The 21,507-nt window shown below is 38.7% G+C and overlaps 1 protein-coding gene across 1 annotated transcript; it reads right to left on the reverse strand.

Annotated features, from left to right (window-relative positions):
- Positions 1–1,629: 1,629 nt before the first annotated feature.
- Positions 1,630–21,150, reverse strand: Smp_127520 (putative regulator of G protein signaling; the record flags this gene model as incomplete). Its single annotated transcript, XM_018799251.1, has 9 exons — positions 1,630–1,657; positions 3,483–3,877; positions 5,295–5,441; positions 7,626–7,712; positions 10,582–10,743; positions 16,448–16,567; positions 18,830–19,191; positions 20,462–20,888; positions 20,923–21,150. The coding sequence occupies 9 exons, from the start codon at positions 21,148–21,150 to the stop codon at positions 1,630–1,632; spliced, it is 1,956 nt and encodes a 651-aa protein (XP_018651059.1).
- Positions 21,151–21,507: the final 357 nt, after the last annotated feature.

Here is a 21,507-nt window from a genome sequence, read left to right on the forward strand (position 1 = left end):
TAACATTTAGAAATTACATGAGTATTTAGTACTCTAACAGTTAAAACGAACCTGATAGAATTAAGAAGTTATGTCGTTTTCTGTGGTTATCAATGAATGAAATTCGCTTTAAATTCAAATGTCAAATAACCTCTATGGAAAAAATTTATTGCCAAACATAATCGCTATCTATGCTTCGAGTTTTAATACTCATCAGTAATTAGATGACTAAGTTGTTGATAGCGGGAAAGTCATGACTGTCGTGTTCTCAGGTCAAGCTCAAATTGCAGTAAACTTGTGGTGTATGCTACTTATGTTTACAGACATAAGTAGTATGTAGCACTAGTCGGAAGTGGAAAACTTGGAGGCAGAAGGCTAAGAAGATCGAGTTGAAGAGAACAGAAATGGAAACAGAAAGGAATTGTGAATTGGAAGAATCGTACAGAATGTGGAGAAAAAATGATGGAGATTTGCAAATGAAGTATTTAATGTACGGTTTTCACAATTTACCAAATAACTCGGTAATCATGTGAATACAAAGTTGATCTTCCCCACCCGTGTTCTCGTTCACAACAGGTTTATCAGTCCAATGTTCAACTAGTAAGGACTAGTATACTACTCAAGAAAATTGACGTGTAAACTCTATAGACTAAAATACATTTACTATCATATCTTACGTTATTTAGTTTTATTAGTAAATATATATATATATATATATATATATATATATATATATATCAGTCGAGTGAAGCTATGTGTTCAGGAAATAACACAATGGAGAACGCAGCAGTTAGAACGGTACAATAAATTCCCTGACTTCAGTTTCAGCTTCCGGCATTCATGAGCGTAGTGTTTGTTGAAGCACAAAAACCCGTTTTAGTGACAGAAAATACCTGTCATGTGGTTATGATACATACAATGAAACTGATAAAATAATAATATGAATGGAAGAACTCAATTTTGATATCAAAATTAAATTAGATTACAACAGCAATACAGAAGGTAATGCAATTCATAATAAACATTATGATATTAACAAAACGAATATAAAAAAAGGAATGACATTACTCACTTTGTTTTGAAGATTCACTTAAAACTGAACATGGACTGTTGGCCATCCTGTAATAGATAAAATAACGTCGATTTCTGAGTGAATAGATTTAACATTGACTCATTGAATGGGTAGTTTAAATTAAATCTTAATTCATCATGCTGGTTAGCGCTTAAATGATTTTTTTATCACAGGAAATTAACTGGAAAACTACTAAAATACAAGAATTGGGTCGTTTTTTGTATTAAAATGGATTTACATCTCAGAAAAGTTCCAATTTAGGCGGCATTAATTCAACGCTCCTTAGTTCACTAGATGATGTCAATCAGTAATCAACGTCATCTACATAGTATTAATCTCGTACGACGAACATGTTTGAATATGTTACTTGTGTGATTGATGCGAGATTACAGTAATATGTTTTTGAAATGACTCCTGGACCGTACAATGTGAAGTAGTAGGTCATATTACTTCCTTTCCTAAACAAAAACTAAGTTTTAATTTTAGAAAATATAAGGACTTCACGATATTTTCATGAGAAAACATAACAAAACCTGAGTATATATACTTCACATTATTACCACAGATTTGAAACGTACCTAGAACCGCGGGAGATCATGTTCATACCTAAGAATTAGTAGGGGAAAAAGGCTTTTAGGTATTATATTGAAATAAAGATATGTCAACTTGATTAACTGACATTAAATTTATTACATGAAGCCGTAAACTCTTAGAGTTAAAGTAGTGCCTTTGAACATAGTAGCACTTCTAATGCCAGAAAAACTGAGTAAAAATGAGACCTTTGAAAATAACTTCCACTCGTATCCACTGCCCCCAAATGCCCTGGTATGGCCGAGAGTGGGGAGAGCCCACTTTCCCTCTCGAAATGCTCTCACATGGCCAGCGAATATATAGCCTCTGCCAGGGAAGTCCTACTCACTGCCTTCTCGTGGCGGGGGTGTTGTTCAAGAAATTGAGAGGACGAAAAGCGAATGTCTGGCGCTTTAACCGGGTTGGTGGACATGGAAAGTTCACCTAGGGGAGTTGGAAAACCCTGATTCCAAACCAATGGTGCACATGGGCTCCAGTATCCTGATGGAACAAATGGCGAATGAACCTGCTGCTGGTCACCGGCTACCATGGGACTGCATCTCCTCACGATGCTCCACTGCCTTGTGGATCAGACCTTTCGTTCAAAGGCTCGGGGTGTGGCCCCCTAAGAAAACCACCTGCTTCAGTTCGGGCACCTGGGCAGTATCACAGCCCTCAAGCAAATCGGATGAGATTTGTATGGCGCATATGTATCTGGTGCTTCCTTGTACCAATATTTATGTGTTTAAATAAATAAATAAAAAATAATTCGAGCAACTATCGTACTCATTCTTGTTCACCATGGTGACAAAATATAGTGGGAGTTGATCAAAATCTTTTTTTCTTCAAACAGCAACTCCAAAGCTAATTTCAAAGTTTCTTTACCTTCTTCAAGCTTTTCAAACTGTAAATAAGTAATTAACTGAAAAAATTGCCTGCCACAGTAGGTCAATAAAAATAAATTAATCGCTGTTAGCCCCAATAAAAGGTTAATTTACGTTTAGAATGTATTGTTTCCGGGTCTTGACTACATATTATTCACTGATTTTTTTTACAGTAGCCCGTTTACTACCATTCAACCCAATGGGTATAAATTACTTTAGGATATTCCACATCAAGAAAGAGAGCAAATCGAAAGTGTCACGAGTTCCTGTTTACTTTTCTTTCCATGGGAGTCATCCATATTGAATTGGGTGGTACTTTCAACGCAGAATCATTTTCATGTGTATTATGTCTAGGTTTATCGCTTGAAGAGGAAGCATACGCTCAACGATGATAGCTGGAGGTTTAGGAGCGCCACTGTTAGCCTAAAAAAAAAGATTGTTGGAGGCTGGGACCAAAACAAGAGAATTTTGATGAGCGAGGCTGCGAATGATATTTAGCTCGCCTAGAACAAACCATTGAGGCGAAGTGAGAGTATGTGGCCACAAAAAATATTGGGCCACTTCTATTCCAAAAAAATAATAAATGAAGAAACTTTTTAACAGTTTTGACCGAGACTGAGGGAATACTGAATAGTCGGTCGCTCGAAAAAATAACGAACTCTGGTGCTTCAGAGATCTTCATTCAAAATATACTTATCGAAAATCTGGATGTGGTTGTAAAAGTCTATCTTAATATTCTGAACATGCGCTTTTATTGAGTACTGTTGATAACGTACTAGCAAGCACCTAACATACAAGGAGTATTGAGAAACGAAAACCAAAATGTACAATAGATAATTCGCAATTATTTGAGTTCCTATTCGATGATAATTTTTCTCACCTTATAAATTAGAAACGAAACCCTAGTTATCTTATGGCACCAACGTTACTTTTGAAAAGAATGGCAATTAAACTTACAACAAAAAGACCGAGTAAACTTACTTTTCAATCTCATTAAATTGGACTTGAAACTTTTAGGGTTCAATTCCTTATTCAATTTGTCTTTGATCTCAGCACTAGGAGTAGCAGTATTATCACTTCTATGCATATCTACACTTTTACTTTTGTTCACTTGAGAACTACCATGTGTACAACTTTTTACTTGCGATGATATCAATCCATCCTCATCTTTGCGAAGTTGGTTAGTAGTTGTTGATATTTTTGAAGACATTCTATCTATAGAAACATTTGACTTGTTCTTAAAAATTTTAGATTGATTTCGCACAGTTGACTTTCTGGAAGATTTATTTACCTTGAAATTATTTAGTATGGATAAATAGTTTGAAGACTCTAAGAAACGTGGGAATGAATCGGTTTTCATTAATGTATATACCTAGAAATTTGAACAATATATACATTATAGATAGTAAGAACAAATAAGTAATGAACAAAATAAATGAATTGGTAAAATTAAAATGGTAAACGTATATTAACTAATCAAATGAAATGACTCGCTCCAAAGATGGAATCCATCAGCTGCTCCACACAAATGATAAAATTCATTGTTATATGAACATCAGTAAGTTGTAACGTAGAACGTGGTAAATATGTGCATCGGTTCAAGCTGTCATACGCAATTAGCACAGACACATGAAACTACTAGGCCAAATCCCTGAATAGTAAAAGTACTAACTGTATAAGTGGTAAGAGATTAGGATTCAAAGGTACGATTCAAGAAAATATAAATCAGTGAAATAAAAACACAAAAGCAGTTATTAGGTATTCAAGAGCTCATAACTTGGGGGAACGATAAAGAGTGGATGCACCTGCGCCATTGAAAACGATTTTGAGTCATGTCGTTCAGTCACTAACCATTGGATACGATAGTCACGGGGACCTCAACCAGGTAGTCTACACTTATTAACAAGGCTAAATTCAATTATCAACAACTTCGTGGACTGATGTCATGTTTTGGTTTGACCACCCCTAGCGCTTTTTTCCAGCCTACTCTCACACCAGAAAACATTGCCCATCGAGGTAGGCAGTGGTTAAAGTTACGTAATACATTCCAACCACTACATTTGATGAAGATTGACCACCTTATCAATCGATTAGCTATATGAATATATTTCACTACCATATTATAAAACCTATAATGACGAATAATTAATACTTTGTGTTTGTTTTGATACCTTCAAGCTGAAGTGATTGATCAATCAGTCAGTCATTATATTTTACAATACAATAATCAAATCATTTGAGTTTTCAGATTCAAACACAGACTTAATCGCGAAAGCACATGTAGAGTTTGTTATCAGGGTCAACTAGAGAAGTCCCATCCTTACAAGTGATTTTAAACACAATAATAATATGAATTATAACTTGAATGCCGTTTTATGGACTCGTTATATTATTTCTGTTCTTGCTGTGGTATTTCTGAAATATATTAAATTAAAAGCACATTTTAGGTCCTATAATTTAGTTCCTATTTTCCGGAAGCTGCATAAAAAATTGCAGTGAAATTTACTTTATCGTAAGGCGTACTTTCTTTTTGTCGAAATTAAAATGAATAAATATATTAGTCTTTTTTTAATCTCAGTCTTTGAAAATGTCACATGTGTTGAATGACCTTTAGGTTTTCAAGTGTTTACATCTCAGGAGGCTACTGAATTGGCAAATTTGAATCTAGGTAGGAATGTTATGTGGAATAAACATGAAGGATTTGGGAATAAAAGCAAATCGCATAAATAAAGTTAGCCTGATAAACATAAGGACGTTTAGTTATCGTTATAATCTAGATTTTAACTTACCTGATTTTCAGCTTCCAAGAACATATCTACGTGAGGATGTGATAAACAAGATGAGGCAGACTTTATAGCTAAATGATCTATGTTTACAGCTTGAGGAGCATCAGGAACTAAGAATTTATCGAATATCTCATTTGCTTTCTTTTTCACCTTAATAAAATCAAGAAACGAAAAGAATACATTGGTATTACATCTGAAATTAAAACTGTTGGTTACCGAAACAATAAACGTGATTAAAAGAGACCAAGCTTAAGTACAGAATAACGGATGCTACGGTTATTTTTCTATTAATCAGCTAGTCCCAGACAATGTGCAAATTAAGACGAAGACCTCTTAGTCCCGGTTGCCCCCAAATGCCCTGGTACGGCCGAGAGTGGGGAGAGTCCGCTCTCCCTCTCGAAATACTCTCACATGGCCAGCGAATATATAGCCTCTGCCAGGGAAGTCCTACTCACTGCCTTCTCGTGGCGGGGGTGTTGTTCAAGAAATTGAGAGGATGAAAAGCGAATGTCTGGCGCTTTAACCGGGTTGGTGGACATGGAAAGTCCACCTAGGGGAGTTGGAAAACCCTAATTCCAAACCAATGGTGTACATGGGCTCCAGTATCCTGAGGGAACAAATGGCATATGAACCAATCGTTGGTCACCGGCTACCATGGGACTGCATCTCCTCACGATGCTCCGCTGCCTTGTGGGTTAGACCTTCATATCAAAGGCTCGGGGTGTGGCCCCCTAGGAAAACCACCTGCTTCGGTCTGGGCACCCGGGCAGTATCACAGCCCTCACACAAATCAAATGAGATTTGTGAGGCGAGTATGTATTTGGTGCCCCTTTGTACTAATATTTATGTGTTCAAATAAATTAATAAATAAATGTCATAATTTACACAAACGCAGAGAGTATGAATCAGAAGTCGAAAACTACATATGAAAGCTATATTCAAAAGCGATCACACAATAAAAACAATAGTATTAATGCCAAGCTCATGAGTCGAAAAATAAATAACAAATTCTACTCCGTCAGTGCCGTTGGTTTTGACCTACGTTACTGCAATGTCAAGTCAGAGATATCCGATGTCATAATGCTGATAACCCAAATGAATGCGAGACAAAAAAATTCGCACAAATTTAGAGGGGAAGGTGATGTGTGGTAGTGGATGAACAGACACATAACCTTCGGAATATTAAATATGTGATTTTCTTTCATGTTACGGATTTCCATTCCGGATTCGCTGGGAGTGACTGCTTGTAATTGTGTGGATAAAGTAGTCTAGTCTATGCTGTGGTTCTCTATTCGGAATCGTGAGTCCTCTTTCTGATATAACGTGACTAGTTTTATTACCGTATTAACGTATTATTTTGGTATATTTGAGGGACAAAAAAATATTTTGAACCGTTTGCTGTATCAGTAACCGAACATTTCTAACCATAGATTACAACTATCCCGCAGATCCCCAGTGGAAAGACTGGACCAACCAAAATGCCTCAACCAAACTGTCATTTGCTTTGTGGTGTGGTTCGATTTTTTCGCTTGGCTGCTCCTTCGCCCAAATTCAGTGAAAAGCCAGTGTCACAGTTAAAAGCTGAGGTAGAATGTCACCAGAGTGAGTCGATTCAAAACACATATTTTTTAACAGAAATTATTAGCTACATTCGTAACGAACTAAAGTGTATCTTTGCTAGTGTTTTTGCCAAACTGACATTTGAATATTACTAGTGAAGATTTGTATCCTAAAATGAGGAGCTAGATGAATCAGATGATTAAAGACGCTAGTGTTTTAAGGACCGTATTATTAAGACTAGTTCTGTCATCAACAAAAGAGTATTTCTGTCCCAGACATTTTGTAGGTATAGTGGATCGGAAGTTACCACAGAGCAACGATAGTTGTATTAACTTATCATATGTTGGGACATCATGACTTCGTGAAAGACGTACTATGGATCATACAAAACAGTGTCTTGAAATATAGCTCAAGACTGAAGTCAATGAAAATTCTGTTGTATACTACTTTTGCTATCCTCATAAGCAGTTACGTGTAGTTTACAAGAGAAATGAAGTTATGTTCGCCGGTGTGGTACATTTCCTGCTGCTTCAATGTGCCAATTTGTTCCGTTAAATTCAATAATATGAGAGAAACCACTAAGGATCATAAAATAAGCGGGTTGAGTTGGGAAATGGAATTTTAAAGGAATCGAAAATATTACGACAGATTTCAACTAGTCAAGTAAAAGAATCCACAGACAAGTTTGACAGTTTAACATTGCCAACCAACTACATATGTCTATACAAAATTCATTAGTAACGATTACAGATCACAGAAATAAATTTAACTTACATTCCCGGTTTCGAAGACATGACGCCATGTACGGACTGAGAGCAGAAAATCAAGATTTTCACTGCTGAATTCTGTTATCAGAAATTTCTGAAAGGAAAAGATAGTAGCAGCAAGTTGAGGTCAAAAAATATTTAGTCAATTCAAAGAAGCTTAACTACGTATTCTAAAGACAAACCACTGAATTTGAGCCCTAAATAGTCATAAAACAAGTGAGGAAACAAGTGTTTGGGCGAAATATGAGATTAGCTAGAAATTGGATTGTTCGTTTAATACATATGTTCCCAATTACAAAGTATTGACATAAAGTGGCGCGAATTACCCCTAACTGTCAAGTTTTAATTGATTGGAGAGTAAGTGATCTACGCACGAATTTCTTTCAATAACCCGGGATATTTCATCATGCTATTTTCTGTGTTGATGTTTTGTGCATGAATATTTCATCTTATTGGACAGGAAAAACCTATCCTTCTGGTTAGTGGTCTTATCTTTGATTTCAAACCATTAGGATGTTTAAACCAATAACTTGTTATTGTGGGTAGTCATCACAGAACCACAAGGCAACATTCCATATAATAGATCGATCGGCCATTTCTTTCATTGATTTTTACGATAGAAATTTCGTTCACGAAATATAAAAATTTTCCATGACAAACGGAACTAAAACTGTGATAAATTTCGGAACTTCGTCGTGAAACGCTCCGAAGATCCCCAGTATTCATAGTGCTGTGTATGCCTGGATCCTCCAGCATAGTGTGTAAATGGGACAATGCACAAGTAGTGCTGGAAGGAAAATTACAGCATTCACCAGTCAAGCGGTCATATGAACAGATTATTCCAAACGTCTTTGCAATCGTTATATGACCCGGATGTGATAAAAATTTTGCTGGTAGTGTTCTGAATACATGACAGTTCATTGACTGAACGGAAGCATTTTCTCCTTGAAAAAAAAGTAGTTTGAGAAATCATGTTACTTTAAGCTTACGGATAAAGACAGGTTACATAAACATAATAAACATGTGGAGTGTTGGAACTGTCTTTTCGCAAGACTCCAGAACTAACTTCAAAATGGCAAACACTCATCCATATCAGGGGTTTGATAGCCTTAGTCTAAGCAGTGTCAGGAGTAGGTTTTATCTAAACGATATGAATCTTCATCGACTGAGATGGTTGAGCCACGTGTTACGTATGTCTGAACACCAATTGCCACGACGCTCAATGCTGACTAGTATTAAGGATGGTTGGAAGGGAGTTAGAGGCGGCCAAAACAAAACGTGGCATCAGTCCTTGAAGTAATCAACTTCTGGTATGAGCATTGTTGGCAGATTCAGACTACTTGGTTGGGGTCCGCGTCACTATCGTAACCAATAGTTAGAGACTCTGTGTGACATGGTTCAGAATCGATCACAATGGCGTAGGTGTATACACTGTTTATCTTCCCTTAAACCATGAGATTAAAATTGCTTCATGTCTATCTTTCTTCCTGTACTATATCTTTATATACAATCTTTTTTTATATATTACCACCATTAAATTAAATATGGATTTAGTGTTTATCTTGTTGTGCTAACGAGCTGTGGCGACTTGGACCGATGCATATATGTGCTTGGTTCTACGTCATAGCTGACTGACTGACTACCGACTTTGCTACTCATTATGTAAAGCCACCAACCACAGATTGATAGTTGAGATAGAAGGAACATTGAAATTGAATACGATTACAATGGTCTTGAGTGTTGTTAGAGATATGAGGGTGGTTACCACTTTTCGGTTGCCAACACTGTGAAAGGGTTCTCCTAGAGAAGCCTGGAAAGGAAATTGGGTTAGAGCTGATTTTAGTGACCTGAGTGAGTGACGGCAGTGCCAAAGGGCCAACTGTTTGAGGCTGGTCACACACGATCTTCTTGTGGGTAACTTTCGTGTTAGCTCCTTACTTGTTGGGACCTTACCGCTGGAGACGGATATCCGTGGGATAAGGCAGGGTGTGCATTTTTAGGGTCGATCTTTTCTAACTCCACTCTTCCTTGTGGAAGGCAGCATCGCTGTTATGCTGGTTGTCTGAAGGAAACACCTTACTGCCGTCACACCTCTGTACAGTCAGCAGTAAGACTTCTCCTTCGGACTTTGGGTTTGCTGCTTTTAGTCTTACCGCTCTTCAACGGATCTACCTGGCATGTTAGGACCTTGAGGAACGATTGTTCCAGCCAGTGTAGCCCGACTGTTTCATCACGACACGCAAACCTGACCAGCACGTCAAGGTAGCAGCAACAGTCGGTATTTTTTGGAAGAAAGATTGCGTAAAATCAAATACGGTTGTGAAAAGATGACAGTGGTAGAAACGAAGTAATTGGGATGGACAGGAAAACGACCGCTACCACTAGATACTTTGATCAATAAAATCAATGTTGACCTGTAAACTGCGTGATATGCCGTTGTTTTAGGTACCAACATTGGCAATTCATCTATTAAATCAACCAATTAGTTGTAATGCCATCCGATCGTACCAAGTTTTCTCATTTCGATAAATCGAAACACTCTAGATTATAAATCAACAGTGATTGGAAATACATTTCTTTCCCAATAAAACGATCTACTCAACTTATCTGGGAATTGGGATAATGACCCGGGACTGACTCAGCTTTTTCGATCTCTGAGGACGAAAATAAAGTTTATGATACTACGATAAATTATCATAATTAATTGGTACGACAGTTTCATATAATTTGTTACTCTTGAGTAATCAATATATATTCAGTCATAATCATTACTGTTTGTCTCAATGACTAACTCATTGAACATTCGTTTTTCGGTTGCTGTAGAGATAATCAGTCTTAAATTAACAACAATCACCGTCAAACGACATTCTACTTCAAAAAGTATCCTGAATTAGATTCCTGAATAGTGAAGGAAAAAAAAGAAGAAAAGTAAAAGTAATTACCCTAAATTCATTACAAGCAACAGGGTCATTTAGAAGGTTATCAAAATCTTCCGCCCATGATATTGGATTTGATGACGCAGTTGACGGATTATTAGGTGGCTCTATATTTTCAGTATCTTCATTTTCAATAGTAGAACTAAAACAACTGATTTTTGGTGGTTGTTCATCACAATTTGTTTTTACCTAAATATGATATAAAAATAAATAAATGTCCAACTGATTAACGTTGGTACCACTCGCTATTTCGAAAAAAGTAATATGCATTAATTTAATACGACCTATTGCCCCCAAATGCCCTGGTACGGCCGAGAGTGGGGAGAGTCCGCTCTCCCTCTCGAAATACTCTCACATGGCCAGCGAATATATAGCCTCTGCCAGGGAAGTCCTACTCACTGCCTTCTCGTGGCGGGGGTGTTGTTCAAGAAATTGAGAGGACGAAAAGCGAATGTCTGGCGCTTTAACCGGGTTGGTGGACATGGAAAGTCCACCTAGGGGAGTTGGAAAACCCTAATTCCAAACCAATGGTGTACATGGGCTCCAGTATCCTGAGGGAACAAATGGCATATGAACTAATCGTTGGTCACCGGCTACCATGGGACTGCATCTCCTCACGATGCTCCGCTGCCTTGTGGGTTAGACCTTCATATCAAAGGCTCGGGGTGTGGCCCCCTAGGAAAACCACCTGCTTCGGTCTGGGCACCCGGGCAGTATCACAGCCCTCTCGCAAATAAATGAAATGAAACATTCAACTGACAATTATATTCTCGCTCATACCAGAAACAAAACAATTTGCATTATTACTATTATTATTATTATTATCATTATTATTATTTACCATATCGCTAATTCACCCCCTTTTATCTCCAATTTGTGTAACCTTACTTCTCAACTTATGCAGCAGCTCGCTCTTGGTGGAAACTCTGTTCCATCTAAACGATCTCTAGTCGCTGTTTGGTCGAAAGTGAATGCTTCCACCGATTATGAATACTGAAGCAGTCTTTCTGAAACGACGTACGCCGTTCAAACTGGCTTCCTTCAACGTTCGCACACTAATGCAGATCAGACAACAGATAGGGCTGGCTATGTCTTTGGAAGGTCTTAATGTTGACGTTTGTTGTCTATCCGAGACCCGTATTCAAGACTCTAGTGAAGTACTACAAATCCGCTCTCCATCTGTCGCCTCGAAAAGCTTGTTTCACGTGCGCTTAGCCGGGGACTCTGTGGCATCCTCGTCTGGTCTTGCTGGCGTTGGTGTCGCACTAAGCGCTAGAGCTGAGGCAGCACTAATCGATTGGATCCCCATTAACAGTCGGTTATGTGCTGTTAGATTAGAAAGTTCCATCAAAGTGAGAAGAAATCGGCGTGAGAAACGGTGTCTTTTCGTCATCTCCGCCTATGCCCCGACAGATTGCAGCCCGGATGCAATCAAGGATGAGTTTTACCACCAGTTAACAGTTCTTCTCCAGAAAGCGCGTTCGACAGATATTGTAGTATTAGCCGGAGACTTGAATGCACAGGTCGGGCGTCTAGGCACAGAAGAGAGTCGTTTAGGTGGCCGATGGGGACTTGTTGGTCGCAGGACAGATAACGGGGACCGTTTACTGCAATTGTGCACAGACCACAACCTGTTTCTGGCCAGCACTAACTTCCGGCACAGTCATCGCCGGTGTGCCACCTGGCGTCCTCCCTCTGCATCACAAGTCTGGACTCAGATTGATCACATCGCGATCAGCTACCGCTGGCGTGGTTGTGTACAAGACTGCCGCTCCTTTTGGAGTACCTATCTGGAGTCTGATCATGCCCTGGTCTGCGCCAATCCCATCTTACTTCTCAGTGGCCGAAGGATTGACCACCACCAACGGATCGATGTTAGTAAACTGGCTGCAACTTCTGTTGCAAGTAAGTATCGAGCGGAGCTAGCCTCTAGGCTAGCTACCATCCCACCGAAAAGTATAGATGAGCAGCAGCTACATCTGGTAACTGCCGGAAGCTCTTCCAACTCATCCGAGTCACTGGCAGCAAGAAGTCTGGTGTGAGTGAAACAATCTACGAGGATGACGGGATGCCAATCACTAACATCTCTCGACGTCTTGGACGATGGGCAGAATTTTTCGAAGGGCAGTTCAACTGGCCTGCTGCTCCGGCAACATCAACCAGTTTGTCCTGCCCCCCATGGCCGGTGACGACTGATCCACCAAACGAGGCGGAAGTCGCAAGGAACTCCAACTCTTGAAACGTTAAAAATCACCGGGTCCAGATGACTTATCTCCGGCTCTTTTTAAAGATGGTGGTGACTTTCTGGCTAAGGAACTGACGGTGTTGTTTGCAAAGGTTTGGGAGCAAGAAAGTGTTCCAACATCATGGAATGAGTCGATAGTCGTCCCTATCTTTAAAAAGGGTTCACGTTGTTCCTGTAACAACTATCGGGGGATAAGTCTACTTCCGATTGCGTCCAAACTATTGGCTTCTGTCATTCTTCGTAGGTTGTTTAAAAGCCGAGAACGATTGACTCGCGAGGAGCAGGCTGGTTTTCGTTCTGGTCGAGGATGCATTGATCACATCTTCACCCTCCGCCAAATGTTAGAACACCGTCATACTTATCGCAGGCCAACAATCGTAGTGTTTCTTGATATCAGGGTTGCCTTCGATTCGTTGGACAGGACTGTTCTCTGGGATTGTCTATTGAAGAAGGGTGTGCCTGAGAAGTTCATTAACATCTTAAAGGCCCTGTATACGAACACCTCAGGCAGAGTGAGGGCATACAACCACCTTTCTCCCTTGTTCCATTCGAGCAGTGGGGTTAGGCAGGGTTGCTCAATCTCACCATTCCTCTTCAACTTTGCCATCGACGACATCCTGGAAACAGCTCTGATGGATGTAAGTAATGGCGGTGTGGATATGTTGCCTGGAGAACGACTTCTCGACCTCGAGTATGCGGATGATATTGTCTTACTGTGCGATAATGCCCAAGGCATGCAATCCGCACTTAATCAGTTGTCAATCAGTGTCCGCAGGTACGGCATGTGCTTTGCACCCTCCAAGTGCAAAGTACTCCTACAAGACTGGCAGGATTCTCATCCTGTACTCACCCTAGATGGTGAGCAGATTGAAGTAGTTGAGAAGTTCGTGTATCTAGGTAGCTACATAAGTGCTGGTGGTGGCGTGAGTGATGAGATTGATGCACGTATAAGGAAAGCCAGAGCGGCTTATGCCAATCTGGGCCATCTTTGGCGCCTTCGTGATGTTAGTCTGGCTGTGAAAGGTCGGATCTACAACGCGTCGGTGAGAACAGTTTTGCTCTATGCTTGTGAAACCTGGCCTCTCCGAGTTGAGGATGTTAGATGACTCTCTGTGTTCGATCATCGTTGTCTCCGAAGGATTGCTGACATACAGTGGCAACACCATGTTAGTAATGCAGAGGTTCGGCATCGTGTGTTCGGGCGCAGAGACGATAATTCAATTGGTGTCACCATCTTGAAACACCGACTTCGGTGGCTTGGACATGTTTTACGAATGTCGTCCCAGAGAATTCCACGTCGTGCATTATTTGCCGACTCTGGGACTGGTTGGAAAAAGCGGAGAGGAGGTCAGTGTATGACATGGTGTCGTGGTATGAAAGAAAGCTGCAAAGGGCTAGCTTCTGTTGGTCCTTCACGACTCCCTGGCTGGAGTCCTAGAGATGGTGCAACACGGTGGCTAGAGACGCTATCAGATATGGCTCAGAATAGAAGCCAGTGGCGTGCCTGCTGTAACCTTCTTTTACTTTCTTCATAAAGAGTGGCTATAACTTTCTTAACTGAGAGAGCTCTTCTGGTTGTACATTCCAGTTCCCCCCATCACTACTCTTCTTTTCTTTTTTTTCCTTCTTTTATATACACACATCTTCCTTCTCCTCCCATTCTCATTATTTTGTGTGGCGCATATGTATCCGGTGCCCTTTGTACTAATATATATGTGATTAAATAAATAAATAAATACGACCTTTAACATACAACGAGTAACAAAATAGACAGTTTTTTAGGAAAGAAAATAAATTTCTGGTAATTTAAAACATCAATAATATAATGAACTTGACAAATCAGCTAGTTTAATACTTTTCAATCTGAATTTTTAGTCTTTATCTCTCAAATTATAGAGGAAATGAAACAGAATAAAAATGCTGATACGTATCAAACCAGCTATTATTTGTATAATTTACATGAATATTCTTCGCAGCTGGTTCACTCTTTATCAGCTCGAAAACAAGTCTTTAGCAAAGATTAATGTGAGAAGTACCTACTTAAAACTAAATATTGTAATCTACTTAAATGGTGCCCAGAAAAATTAGATAAAACTCGTGCTGGGAATGTGGAGTAGCAACATACAGCTTGTGAGGAAGGAAATTAATATTAATTTAAGATGAATATGGGGTCAACTGTTAATGCCCTCAAATGCCTTGGTACGGCCAAGAGTGTGGAGAGTCCACTTTCCCTCTCGAAATGCTCTCACATGGCCAGCGAATATATAGCCTCTGCCAGGGAAGTCCTACTCACTGCCTTCTCGTGGCGGGGGTGTTGTTCAAGAAATTGAGAGGACGAAAAGCGAATGTCTGGCGCTTTAACCGGGTTGGTGGACATGGAAAGTTCACCTAGGGGAGTTGGAAAACCCTAATTCCAAACCAATGGTGTACATGGGCTCCAGTATCCTGAGGGAACAAATGACATATGAACTAATCGTTGGTCACCGGCTACCATGGGACTGCATCTCCTCACGATGCTCCGCTGCCTTGTGGGTTAGGCCTTCATATCAAAGGCTCGGGGTGTGGCCCCCTAGGAAAACCACCTGCTTCGGTCTGGGCACCCGGGCAGTATCACAGCCCTCACACAAATCAAATGAGATTTGTGAGGCGAGTATGTATTTGGTGCCCCTTTGTACCAATATTTGTGTTTAATTAAATAACAACTGTCAACACATTTTCATTACGTTACTTTATGGACTTTTAATACACTTTTACTAAGCTGTGTACTTAGTGACAGTTACTCAGTTCGTAAACTGTAATCATCGTAATCGATCAACTTAAAAGTATTTTTAATGTTATTGGGAACATCATCAACAGAGCTTCCAACACGAAACTCGACTTCTCACCCTAGTCAGCGAGGCAGGGAGGAAGATTATGGAAGTAGTCTTGTTCCCAGTATTGAGATTGAGGTTGCGAAGTATTGGCTTGGTGCAATAGCATATTAACTTACGAATGGGTAGAGACATGTCATATAGTTCTGATAAGGATATATATATATATATATATAAAATGGTAATTTAAGGATTATAGTATCGAATCCATAAATAATTTGCTAACTTTCAACTAGCTTTTTATTTTTTTTATTTATTTATTTAAACACATAAATATTGGTACAAGACATTCGCTTTTCGTCCCCTCGCTTTTGTGAACAACACCCCCGCCACGAGAAGGCAGTGAGTAAGACTTCCCTGGCAGAGGCTATATATTCATGGCCATGTGAGAGCATTTCGAGAGGGAGAGTGAGCTCTCCCTACTCTCGGCCGTACCAGGGAATTTGGGGACTAGCTTTTTAACTGAACTAGTACTATTTACGTTTGGGAAGTGAAAACGAGCGAGTATTTCACTAATGACAGTGTGTTCGAAACAAAAAGACAATTCGAAATTCAGACCATTATGGTCCACTTAAAAAATTAGTTTCCTAGTTGCTCATGGTATTTGTTAGCATATTCCAAGACTGAAAGGTAATCTAGTGAAATGGTACGTCTGACTACATACAAGGATGTTTAAGATTTAAATGAAATCAGCAAGGTTCAACTATCTTTAGTTTACATAGATCTAATATCGTTTAGTTCAATTTACTACAATAAAGACGGAAACATTTGGACTTACCGTTTCCAAAGAATTCTTTGAACTCACAAATCGTGAACTTAAAGATGAAGTGACCTTCAAAAACTTTGAGATCAAGTTAGGATTTATTGGTTCAGGAAGAGAATTACGAGATCTTTTAGGCTGTAAGTGTGGAAATATGGTAAGGAAAAAAATGAAATGGCTGAGATACTATGTATTTCAAGTAAAGAATTATATATATTTGCAAAAAGTGAATTTAAAACAAATGAACCAGTTGATTACTGAATCAAGACATCAGTTGTCAACTAAAAATAGGAACTATTCAAAAACTCAGAATGAGCGAATAGAGAGACTAAATATGACACGCACATTCGAAATCGAATTTCAGTAAACTATGACTAACGATATACAGTATAAACAAGGCGAATCGATCCTAAAATATCCTTGAGGGACATATAAGTGAGGCAACAGAACATGTTGTTTCCAAGTGGATATCATCAACCACAACTATTAAAAAAACCCAAATCAGTTATACATGAGGTTTGTTTTAATTGTATGATATCATAAAAATCAGAAAATGTACAGGAAGTTATTGACTATAGGAATGCTAAAAGATATGTATCAAATTCCTTGCAAATATTGTTCCCATTGAAACGATGGAGGTCTGAAATAAATCATCGTGATACTCATAGATTGACAAATAAGCCGCTTAGTGCATATTATCTGCCAACAAAATAACGACTTAGTTTTAGTGGTTTTTCGTTTATATTGAGGACTTAATGGATCTATCTTGGTTCGAATGTAGTCTTATTACGCGAAATACCCTATGTGAAGCAGTCGATCCACTTTTAGGATATCAATGACGAAAAATGTGTTATTTTGCAGCTAGAGATATATCATACGCATATTCGGTTGGAAAATCAAGACAGAATTAAATACAACGAATCGACAAATCCTAAGATAAAACGAAACATAAAGTTGATTCTATTGATAACTAGTATATCGACTAGTCATAATCAACGTGGAGCCTGGGATAATTGTGTGTTGGTTGAAGTTGCCAAAATCACATGAATAAGACTGAATAAAAGATGTAAGATAGGTAGAAATAATGAAGTAGCAGTAAAGGTTAGAAAGGCTAAATAACGGAAATATGCTTCAGAAAGATTAGGAAGGAATGTATGAAAGAAAACTAGGATTCAGGATCAAGAACCACACTACCCTGAGTTTTCAAATGCTGGTCCCGGTAATCGCGTGGATCTTAAGAAGATAGTCTACACCTACTGCAATAATACAGTTTAATATACAATAGTCAATTACGAGTTCGGCTATTCAGTTTAGAGCAGCCACTGAGTGAGGAATAGTGGCATTACCCAGGTATTGAAGTTACGGTCAGTCATACACAGCGTAGAATTTGGCACATGTGTACGTCGCCACACCCCGTTAGCCCAGCAAAATCGAATTGCCAGAGCAAATCTCGAAGTAGTGAAATTAGTAATATGATGAACAAAAACACAAGTGGGGACGATCGAATGTATTTAAACAAAAAATTACAGAAACCTTTGTAAAATCTGAGAACCATACAGTAAATACTTAGTTTGCAAAATATCAGTCAATTTTCTAAAACCTGACTGTTCCTTCGCAAATGTCAATCAATCGTCTCAGACTTCACCGTTCCTTCATTTCCATACCCATTGCTTTCTGTTCCCATTTCTTCCTTCTCGAACTTCTGTTGCCAGACATTCTAGTCCTGACTAGCGCTATATACTACTTATGTCGATATAAGAAGCACACACCACAGTAACAGTATTAGTAGTAATAGAAAAGATTAAACATTGGAAATACAATTCAAGAAAATAGAAATTATTAAAGTATAAATAAATCGTGGTCGATAGATCGTAATTCGAACCTGTAACCTATTAATTGAAAGAATGTTTTAAACAACAAGCCACTATTCTACTAAGCCAGGCACACTTAGAAACCTGCCTTTAAGAAGCTAAAAGCTAATACTGCTGAGTTGCAACTCTCTATGACCGAATATGAAGGCAGAGACATTCACTCTTGGCCACTTCATTTATTCTATGCAACTACAAATTTTTCTCACTCTAACAGTTAAAATTTGGTTAATTGTGATATGTGGATTCACGCGTAGTTACCTAACAACAAGATAATCATGTATACATTACCCCGCTGGTATTTTTGACTGCAGTTGAAGGATGTATTAACTTGACCTGAAACAAGTCCACGCCAGGTCCAACAATGGATATAAATTAATGGAATAATTGACAGATCATTAAGGTAGAGGCGGTATCCATTTACACCATTTTTAAAAAATTACAAAAAGTACATTAAAGCAATGACGATCTATTTTACCGAAAAGCGTTTGTCCACCAAAGAGTCGCCAGGGTGACATTGAAAAACATTTACCTGATTAGCACGATAGTTTGGATCCTGGAAACTTGGTGCTATTGAATTTGAATTCATGTGAAATTCTGTCGAAGAAATATCAGCCGAACTGTGATAAATTTCGGAACTTCGTCGTGAAACGCTCCGAAGATCCCCAGTATTCATAGTGCTGTGTATGCCTGGATCCTCCAGCATAGTGTGTAAATGGGACAATGCACAAGTAGTGCTGGAAGGAAAATTACAGCATTCACCAGTCAAGCGGTCATATGAACAGATTATTCCAAACGTCTTTGCAATCGTTATATGACCCGGATGTGATAAAAATTTTGCTGGTAGTGTTCTGAATACATGACAGTTCATTGACTGAACGGAAGCATTTTCTCCTTGAAAAAAAAGTAGTTTGAGAAATCATGTTACTTTAAGCTTACGGATAAAGACAGGTTACATAAACATAATAAACATGTGGAGTGTTGGAACTGTCTTTTCGCAAGACTCCAGAACTAACTTCAAAATGGCAAACACTCATCCATATCAGGGGTTTGATAGCCTTAGTCTAAGCAGTGTCAGGAGTAGGTTTTATCTAAACGATATGAATCTTCATCGACTGAGATGGTTGAGCCACGTGTTACGTATGTCTGAACACCAATTGCCACGACGCTCAATGCTGACTAGTATTAAGGATGGTTGGAAGGGAGTTAGAGGCGGCCAAAACAAAACGTGGCATCAGTCCTTGAAGTAATCAACTTCTGGTATGAGCATTGTTGGCAGATTCAGACTACTTGGTTGGGGTCCGCGTCACTATCGTAACCAATAGTTAGAGACTCTGTGTGACATGGTTCAGAATCGATCACAATGGCGTAGGTGTATACACTGTTTATCTTCCCTTAAACCATGAGATTAAAATTGCTTCATGTCTATCTTTCTTCCTGTACTATATCTTTATATACAATCTTTTTTTATATATTACCACCATTAAATTAAATATGGATTTAGTGTTTATCTTGTTGTGCTAACGAGCTGTGGCGACTTGGACCGATGCATATATGTGCTTGGTTCTACGTTATAGCTGACTGACTGACACTTGTATAAACAATAAATATTTCGAAGTGATGTGGAGGTCAAACATGAGACCCAGAGATAGAAAACTAAATACTTTGACGCCTGAGAATCCATTTAAAAGCAAGCAAAAACAAACTATACTTCAACAAGATAGAAAAAAAGAATAGGAAATCATGTTGTTATCAATGGCTCAGTGCATGAATGCAATAAAAGAAACTAAGGACTTATAATAAGCAAGTGCCCTGTGGAAGTCGTGGAAAAAATGCATAATAATAACATAATTTATCCCAAAATTATTATCTTAAAGTACCTAGAAAAGAGGTTATTTAGATTTGATTTTAATCTCTTCGAACACACTTTAAATAACTATGGTAATGCTACACGTACGTTATATAGGAGCGTGTATTACCCAGAAACTGTGAAATTACGTGCCTAACAATAATACCTAACGAAAAATGCTTAGGTATGTGTAAGAATTGTATAATGGCTGACAATTTAATGATATACCCTACATCATAAACAGGATAGGAATGGAACTATGCTGAAAATCTGCGAAAAAATGAATATGTGTATACACGAATAACCATAACTTACCAAGGTTCCCACTGACTTTCATCGTGTTTGTATTACCTTTAGTCTTATTGCGAGTAACAATGTAAAGAAACTTTTCATCGAAATCAACATGACCAGCTGAGTACAAACAGCTAGCCGGGTATTTCGCAGTGTATGTGTCATGAAGAAGAACCTGGAGAACACCTAAACAGATATCGACCAGACATATTGATATCGCACGGACATGTATTTTATTAATTACAGAGTTAGTTTTCCTCCTTAGAATTGATAGTTCTTCAGTACATGACTTAAAATCAGTAGGCACCAATACACAGCCTGCATAAACAAACACGGAGGTCGTTCTACTATAAGCTTTGTGTTTTGAACTAGTCATACAGTGTGAATTCTGATGACTGGATTCCAAAGGACAAATGATGCATTGGCTAAACTTTGATTCCTGTGACTCAACCTAAAAAATACATAAGAGTTGGAAGCAGGAAAACCTCTATGAACAACTTTTCATGGCATCGCCAAATCAACGAGGCAACTTCTTCGTGAGTAACATTAATCACATTCACACCGTTCACTTTGAGCAATATATCGCCAGCCCTAACCCCTGATTTTTCTGCACTAGACCCAGTTAAAACATGATCTATGAGGCAGGGACGTTCGTTCTTCAGACGAAACCCATAACCACTTGGCGACCTAGGAATCTCAACTACTCTCCGCATTAAACAGCTGCCAAGTGGTTGGGGACATTCGACCTAGAGAAAGGACATCGCGGTGACGAACAAATAAACAATTAAATTCTTCGTGAGGTATGTCGTACAAAATATACAGAAGACCTCTGCAGACGAGTCTCTTAAGCCATTTGTTCCTTTTTCAGCTGTAAATAATACTCAAAACAATGATACCATAATTTATGGAAGACCTTAGGGCGACGCCGATGTGACCTTGAGTGTCCACCTAATTACTAGGGCTAAACGTGAGATATTAGGCAGCGTGAAGCATAATGATTATGAATTACAATTAGCATTTAAGGCCATAAATTATATTTATGGTTTCCATCGCGAACTGACATTAACCCA

The sequence above is a fragment of the Schistosoma mansoni genome, chromosome 3 (assembly GCF_000237925.1).
Source record: "Schistosoma mansoni strain Puerto Rico chromosome 3, complete genome".
Lineage (NCBI taxonomy): Eukaryota > Metazoa > Platyhelminthes > Trematoda > Strigeidida > Schistosomatidae > Schistosoma > Schistosoma mansoni.